We start from the raw sequence: 8,962 nt of genomic DNA on the forward strand, positions 1-8,962 counted from the left end.
AAAGTGAAATTAATAAATGGCAAATGTGATGGGTTTTGTTCTCTCTATCTACAAATACAAAATCTAGACAATAGTATGACAAAACACAGAAAGAAAAATAATTGTTAATAGTCTCAGGAATACCTTGAGGAAATACAGACATCTTCATGTTCATAATAGATGTTTTTTTTAACTTGTGATTTTGCCAAACAGTGCCTAACTAAGCTATCCATACAGGCTAATATTCACAGATATATGAAAAGATATTTTCTGTCTTTGTCTTGATTTATACTAGAAGAGTTCACACACAATGTTTATAAGGCAAGAACATTTTATATAGATCCCAAATAAGTGATTCATGAGAGAAGCAGAAGACTACTCAGTACTTAAGAGTTTAACAGTGTCTTTAAGATCCTTTTTTCCCCAAGATCCCCTTTGCTAATTTAATTCTGCCAGTTCAAGCATAATTCTCAATCATATTCCACATTAGGACTATCCAAATTACATTAAAGAGAATTCTGCACTTAAATGCAAAGTTTTTTCCTTTACATCTTCATTTTGCTATTAACATTTTCTTTCTCAACAGTGTTAAAATTTGAGCCTGGTTTTCTGTTTTGTTACATTCTGCTACTTGCAGTGGGGTTTTTCTGAGGCTGTTGACAGCGAGTACATTTGCCTTTTCCCCCTGTGCCCAGCTGAGGAGGGCACTGACAGCGCTGAGGTGCCCGGCCCTGCAGGCACAGTGCAGGGCAGTGTCCCTGCTGCTGTCCAAGGCATTGATGGCAGCCCCGTGGCCCAGGAGGAGATTTATCAGCTCTCCATGTCCGTACTCTGCTGCAATGTGCAGGGCTGTCTTCCTCCAAACGTTTCTGTCGTTGATATTTTTGTTTTTCCCCGCGGCCAGCAGAAGTTTTAGGATGTCTGTGTTTCCTTTCACGGTGGCATAGTGCAGCGGGGTGCATCCATCCATGTCCTTAGCTCCAGCTCTGCCCTTCTTAGCCAACAGCAGTTCCACGATGCTGACGTGTCCTCTCAGAGCTGCAGCGTGCAGGGGAGTTTTCTTCTCCTTGTCCTGTGCGTTGGGGTCAGCTCTGGCCTTCAGGAGCATCTCTGCCAGTGTTCTGTGTCCCTGCTCAGCAGCCAGATGCAAAGGGGACTTTGCCTGCTTGTCCTGAGCATTGACGGGAGCTTTGTGGTGCAGCAGCTGTCGGGCAGCATCAGCGTGGCCTCTGTGGCTGGCGATGTGCAGGGGGGTGGCAGAGTCCTTGGTGACAGCGTTGACTCTGGCCCCAGCGCTGAGCAGGAGCCCGACGAGGGCCCCGTGGTTCCGGAGGGCGGCGACGTGCAGCGGGGTTTGCTCAGCCTGGTTCCTGAGGTTGGCGTCCATGCCCCTGCTCAGCAGCAGAGCTGCGATGGCAGCAGCCCCAGCCTGCGCTGCCAAGTGCAGAGCTGTGTCTGCAGCAGGAGTCCTTATTCCCAGCTTTGCTCCTTTTTCCATTAGAACTTCTGCTGACTCTGCTTTGCCCATTTCACAGGCCAGCAGCAAAGGAGTGTAGTGCTTTTTGTTGTGGGCATTGACATCTGTGCCTCTGTCAATTAAAGCTGCTACAACACTGTGCAGATTCTTCTGTACAGCTCTAAAAAGAGCTAACTCCATTATGTCAGCAGACAAATCTTTAGAATATTCCAGGAGTACTTTGAAGATGGATGGGTGGTTGCTGTTGAAGGCTCTTTCAACCGTGTTGGAATCAACAGTGGCTCCAGCTTCTAGAAGGACTTTTGCAGTGTTTTCATATCCCTGAGAAACAGCATAACTCAGAGCAGTCTGTCCTCTCTCATCCTTTCCTTCAGTGGAGGCACCAGCCTCTAAAAGCATTTTGGCCAAGCTGCTCTCATCTCTAAGAGCTGCCATGTGTAAGAAGGTGTGCTGATTCCTGCAGCTCCTTGCCTCTTCTTTCAGGAGCATGCTCACTATGTGGCTGTGGTGATTCTCTGCAGCCCAGTGAAGCGGTGTCTTGCCTTCCACATCCAGAGTGTGCATGGAAGCCCCACCTCGGAGAAGCAGCCTGACTGCCCCTCCATGGCCTTTCTGAGCAGCCCTGTGCAGGGCTGTTCTCCCTCTCCTGTCCTTCACACCTGTCCTTGCACCTTTGCTCAGCAAATGTGCCACGATGGAGAGATGGCCATGAGCAGCTGCAACGTGCAGAAGTGTTTCACTGGAGGGGTTTAGCACATTGAGGTCACTGTCCTTCAGTGTTTTCTCTAACTCAGGAAGGGAGCCTTTAGCTACTGCAGCAAAGATGTCAACAGCAGCAGAATCTTTTCTAGGCTTTGTTGCCCTTGAAAGTGGAGTTTGTTTTCCTTTCTTCTTAAGAGCCCCTTTGTGCTTTTTTCCCCCAGGTCTGTCTTTATTCCCCTGGTGCTGCTCGCTGCTGTTTTCAAACCACACTTTATCTTTTTCAAGTAAATACCCAACCAACTGTCTTCTGGCATCTCCAATGCTTTCATTTACTTCACTGACGTATTTTCTTATCTTGCTGTAAAGTTTTGGCTCCACTTGCTTTAAACATGGATAAAAAAAGAGCCTGCAGGCTCGTTCACCTTGAGAAATGAGTATGTCTAACACCCGAGAGTTCTTTGCTGTTCGTGTCCTGTAGAAACTCAGGACCAGCTTTTTTTCTGGGGTAAAAATACCATTTTCTACCAGCCAGTGCAGGAGCTGCTCTGGGTCATTTATGCCTTGTACAAGTTCTTCTTTTTTAGTCCTTAGGACCTGAATTGCATATGGGTTTGTAAACAGGCTGCTTGAATGCCTGATCATGTTGCTAATCAAAAAGTGAATTGAGGTATTGTTTGATGGAAATAAATACGAAATAGCAAAGCAGGCTCACATAATTTCAGTCTTTTCATAGAACTATGAACTAACAACCATTGTAGGTCAGTGCTAAATCTTTAAAGAAATCAAAACTCCCTCACCTTTGAGTTTCTGATTGTTAGAAGTCCTTTGATCTTCTCTGTTCTTCCTTAGCAACGAGTACAGCTTAATAACAAAACAAAAGTCTGTGATATGTTAAGATAGTTCACTTGGAAAGCTTCTTCCAGATTTTAATTCATAATTAGAGATTTAAAAAATGCTTTTGTGAATCTGATGTTTGAATAGAAGATAGCTGTTAGTCGAGTTTCTCTGTTCCTCTGGCCAAGCTGGTTCCTAAATGACCAGTCAATTAAACATGACAAAAGAAAATTCACAGCATAGTTACTGTTGCCATGATCACACACCTTGTATGATCTGAAATGAGAGAGTGCACTCTGCCAGCTATGCAGGTGAAAACCCTATAATGTAATGAAATAAAAGCATAAAGACCCAGATAAAAATAAACTGTATAAGCAGCTGGTTATAAAAAGTGATCCAGCCTTTCTAATATGAGCTACAGCTCCAGTCAGGGGTATATTTAAGGCCATTTAGCTTGTCATTCCTGCTCTAACCCAGAGTCTGTCTGGAAGTTAATTCTTTTACATGAGGTGGATCAAGGCATGTGATTCAGTGTGCAATATTTAAAGTATAATTAGAGCTTCAAATCTGTGTAGTCTTCCATATGGATGTAGGACCTTGGGATCTAGCTGTAATTAATTTAACTTATTGGTGTTTCAATTCCATGTGGAAGAGAAGGAAATAAAATAGTAATTATCCACACATTTTGAAACCAATTGAGAGAGAAATTGAGATTACAAAGTTTGGGGAAAGCTGGAGGTAAAATGAGCTGAAAAGGCGAAAGCTTGACCTTATTTAAGCAAATGGGAAATTGTGCCTTCAGTTTCTTAGTTCAGTGCCCTTTCTGCTAGGTCCTGCTCCCTTTGCATGTATTTTCTTTAATAGCATGTACAAGGTGGCTGATAAGACTTTTAATGTTTTGCTGTTGATTTTAACTTTATAAGTAAGATCGCAAAATTTATTCTATTAAAAAAAATTTTTATTGAAGAAATAGCTGCAAAAGGCAAGGCTTTTAATATATATTTTGAAAGCCAGCCAGTTACCAAGTCAGCGAATTTGACAGCCAATTTAAGAGCCCAGTAATTCCTCTGAAATGCAAAGAAGGGCAATGCACCAAGAATAGCAAAACTTTTGTCATTTACTTAATGATTGTTAACTCATAGCATGTTTAATGTGGACTGAATGGTGTTCCCAAATCTGCCACTGACTCGGTCTATAAGCTGCAAATTATTCATCTTCAGATGTGACCGACCCAAGTCCTAAAGATCTCTCTCTGCTAGAGTAAATCAGTCCTCACTCGGTTTGGGGAAATGGGATCTTCACGTTGTCATTATTATTCTTCCCGTGCTAAACAGAGGTAGCAATCCTTGATCACCTTTGCAGGAACGTTGTGAACTCTGGGACTGGGAAATGTTATGAGGGTGCTGAGCAGAATCATTCTGGATGGCATTTTTGGAACTCCTGAAAAGTAAAAAAAGAGATGGTGATATTCTATAAGATTCCATTAGTATGGCAGTAATTTCCCAGTGTTGTGAATACAGAATTTCCTTGGTAAGCAGGTCCTAGTAAAGATGGAAGGGTGCAGTTCTCCTCCCTGGCCTTGAGGAGGAACATTTGAACAATATTTGCAGGCAGCACCTCTTTCACAGCCACTTCACTTCATTTTGGAAAGTAACAAGCAGCAAATGATGTGTTATGAGATGCAAATCACAGTCCTCAAAATATAATTATGCTTTTTTTTTTAAAGTTTCTCCTTATAAATATGTGACTTATGAGGAAATTCTGTCTTACAACAAGAATCATATTTGGCAAGAAACCTTTGGAAGCTTGTTGTATAGATTTGTTTTAAGAAATTATGCTGTAAAAGCCCTTATTTTTTAATTTTTATTTTAGCCACTTTTAGAATTAAGCCTTTGTTCCAACAATGACTTCACAAAGAGATTCAGAATTGGCTATTTGAAGCATGCTTTTTTGTTTATATCTTTTTCACTTACTAACTCACTTTATTTGAGAAGAGAAAAATATTAAGGCTCAACACCTCTTCTCATTTAATTAAGTGCATAAGACCACAAATATGTCAGATCAGCAGTAAACTCCACATTAAAAATAAAATTGGCACTATTTAGTATTACTGGAGATCTAAGAAAACACTAAGTTGGAGAGAAGGAAGAGGCAAATCTGTGGGCTGCTTTGTTATCTTTTATATTTATTTGTTGTCAGAGGGGCATAAGGAACTTCACAGACCACTTTTATTTCTGCTGACTTCTTCAGCTCCCTGTATCCAAGGACTGGATTATTAGCTTATTTGGAAAGGCTATTTATTAAGTTATTTTGAAAAGAAAATTGTGAGCTTTACTAAATTTGTATGTTTGAAGGGCAGGTGATGCCCTTGATAGGAAAGATATCAATTTTGGCTCTGCTGAATAGGTGTCTGTGCAGGGAGCTGTTTCAGTCTGGCTCTAGCTGGGACACTTGAGTCAGTTATTTCTGCCATGCAATCTCAGTTTTGCTCCTAACTTGTGTCCTTGGGCAAATCCCTTAATCCCCGTTCCCTGTTTACACAAGCATTAAAAAAGGAAATTTTTTTTTCTACCTCACAGACACGTCCTAAGTGTTTATTACTGTTGGTGCAGTGCTTTGAAGTTATGGAGTGCTTTGAAGTTTTTGTCCTTTGAAGTATTGTTTTCTGGCTTCTCAGCGATGAACATTTATTCCTTAAATTAACGCATGCCCGTGTTCTCGATGTTGCCATGTCATCCTCAAATATACATTTAATTTTCTCTAGTTTAATTTCTCAAAGATGAAAGCGACCCAAAGCACACCTTTGTGGTGGAAGGAGCCCGTGAGGGGATGAGGCTGCGGGACCGAGGCACCTGCAGAGGTCACCATTCCTCCACCGAGGCTCTTGCCGACCTGGCTCTTGGGAGCGCATCTGGCTGTGGAATCACCAGCCTGTAAGAGATAACACAGCCAGCATCGTTATCTAAACATCGTGAGGGGTGCAGAAATATCTCTGGGTGATCAAGACATTTTCCTTAATAAACAGGGCTCGTGGAGAGAGCCGTGCTTTGGATAACCAGCAATCTGAGTGTGGCCGAGCTGGTTGAGGTGGAACTATATTTAGGCAGAGCTGGATTGAGAAACAGCAGAGCTGGAAGAGTTCATGGTGATGATTACAGTGAGCTTCACTTGTTGGCACATTGGGAGAGCTGAGCAGACAGGATGTCTGCAGGAGGCAAAGTGCAGAGCTTGGTTTTGCCTAAAGATGAACTGCAATAAATGAAGGGAATCCAAAGGGGAGCTTTGGTGCTGAGTGATGAGTTTGTGTCAGTCATGTTTCTGTGGAGAGCAGGCTCAGGGCCTTCCTGGCTGGTGGTGAGATGGGAGCTGCTCCCTAGGGAGGGGCCATCCCCAGTGGCACACACAGAACAGGGATCAGGGCCCACTGAGGGTGGGGAAAGCTCATTTGGGCAGTCTGACAGTGTTCTGTGCCTGACAGCATCCATCCCATCCCATCCCATCCCACCCACCCCATCCATCCCATCCCATCCCATCCCATCCCATCCCATCCCATCCATCCCATCCCATCCCATCCCATCCCACCCACCCCACCCCATCCATCCCATCCCATCCCATCCCATCCCACCCACCCCATCCATCCCATCCCATCCCATCCCATCCCATCCCATCCCATCCATCCCATCCCATCCCATCCCATCCCATCCCATCCCACCCACCCCATCCATCCCATCCCATCCCATCCCATCCCATCCCATCCCACCCCATCCATCCCATCCCATCCCATCCCACCCACCCCACCCCATCCATCCCATCCATCCCATCCCATCCCATCCCATCCCATCCCATCCCATCCCATCCCATCCATCCCATCCCATCCCACCCACCCCATCCACCCCATCCACCCCATCCCATCCATCCCATCCCATCCCATCCCATCCTATCCCATCCCATCCCATCCCATCCCACCCACCCCATCCACCCCACCCCATCCATCCCATCCCATCCCATCCCATCCCATCCCATCCCATCCCATCCATCCCATCCCATCCCACCCACCCCATCCCATCCCATCCCATCCCATCCCATCCCATCCATCCCATCCCATCCCACCCACCCCATCCACCCCATCCACCCCATCCCATCCACCCCATCCCATCCATCCCATCCATCCCATCCCATCCCATCCCATCCCATCCCATCCCATCCCATCCCATCCCATCCCACCCACCCCATCCACCCCATCCCATCCATCCCATCCCACCCCACCCCATCCATCCCATCCATCCCATCCCATCCCATCCCACCCACCCCATCCCATCCCATCCCATCCCATCCCATCCCATCCCATCCCATCCCATCCATCCTATCCCATCCCATCCCATCCCACCCACCCCATCCACCCCACCCCATCCACCCCATCCATCCCATCCATCCCATCCCAGCCCATCCCACCCCATCCATCCCATCCATCCCATCCCATCCCATCCCATCCCATCCCATCCCATCCCACCCCATCCATCCCATCCATCCTATCCCATCCCATCCCATCCCATCCCATCCCATCCCATCCCATCCCATCCATCCTATCCCATCCCATCCCATCCCATCCCACCCACCCCATCCACCCCATCCCATCCCACCCATCCCATCCCATCCCACACACCCCTTGGTAGCACAGAGCCACCCTTGCTTGAAAGAGCCCTGCAGAAGCCACAGCTTCCCACATTTGTCCACTCTCATGGATGCTTTCCTAACACCAATAAAGCAGCAGCTGCTATAACAGCCCAGGTATTTTATTCTCTCTCCAAACAAGGCACAGTCTTATCTCAGCACTGTAGGGCTGTTTCCTCAGGCATAAACAAATGAAGGTCACATTAAGCACTGCAGCCATGCAATGCAAACTGTTCTTTTTCCCAAAGATTAATGAGCACTTCCATGCAGTTCCCAAGCCAGGGTGAGTGGACAGGGCACATCTGCAAAGTGCCCCTGATGGCTGTAAATGCCAGCAGAGCAGGCTGCCTCCAGGAATGAGCCTTAACAAATACATAACTCAGCCTAAGTGAGGATTAGGACTGTTTTCCAGTTTATCATGCATTTAGAAGTGAATTTAAGAAGAGTAACCAAACTACTTAGGAACCGATTTTGTCCCATTCAGGTTTTGAGTAATGAAAGTATTTTTCCAAAGTTCTTCATGGTATTACCTGCCAGGTTGTTTTCTAAAAAGCTACATAGTGGAGGTTGAAGGGAAAAGAAGTTGCTAGTTTAGCTTCACAGAGGTAAAGAAACATTCTTGTTTCAGAACATAATAAATAAAGTAAAAGTTGGTTAGAAAGAAAAAATGTTCTGATTTGATGAATGATATATATAGCTACAGCAAATTTCATAGTGCAAAGTTTAAAAAAATTAAAATTTTTATGTCTAACTGATGATTATCCTATCATTAGGATAAAATATAAATTATGTAAAAGTATTGAGTTACTAAATGCTGAGGCAGCTTTAGGATCAGCAAAACCAAAAGGAGAGAGGGCAGAATTTTTTGCATTGTAAACCAAACAAGCCCTTGTGATTTTGAGTCAGTAGCATGCACTTTGTCACTGAAAACTTACAGAAAAAGAAAATACTTTATAGAAGTTCTGTAACTGGTGAAGAGAGTGAGGATCTTCCTCACAGCCGCAGCATTGCTCCCAGCAGGGTTTGGTGCTGTCACTGCATCTCCCAGAGAGCCTTTAGCCAAATTTGCTTTGCAGAGGTAGAGCACTCAGTGAAAACTATTCTGGAATTACACCAGTACCAAGCAGCATTTGGCTCTTAGTGACATAAAAATCTATCACCAGTACATCTTCACTGTTCTAGTTAAATCTATCTATAGCACTGTCCTGGTCTTTAGACAATTGAAATTACTCAAGGGAGTAGCTTGTAACCACATTTTTTAAAAAAATTGGTATTATTCTCCTTCCTTCTTCTGGAAAA

The 8,962-nt window shown here is 44.7% G+C and overlaps 1 protein-coding gene across 1 annotated transcript; it reads right to left on the reverse strand.

The window, feature by feature from the left end:
* Positions 1-532: 532 nt before the first annotated feature.
* LOC132076578 (CARD- and ANK-domain containing inflammasome adapter protein-like) lies at positions 533-2,800 on the reverse strand. Its single transcript, XM_059477707.1, has one exon. The coding sequence runs from the start codon at positions 2,798-2,800 to the stop codon at positions 533-535; it is 2,268 nt and encodes a 755-aa protein (XP_059333690.1).
* Between the last annotated feature and the right edge of the window lie 6,162 nt (positions 2,801-8,962).

This window comes from Ammospiza nelsoni, chromosome 9 (genome assembly GCF_027579445.1).
Source record: "Ammospiza nelsoni isolate bAmmNel1 chromosome 9, bAmmNel1.pri, whole genome shotgun sequence".
Classification (NCBI taxonomy): domain Eukaryota; kingdom Metazoa; phylum Chordata; class Aves; order Passeriformes; family Passerellidae; genus Ammospiza; species Ammospiza nelsoni.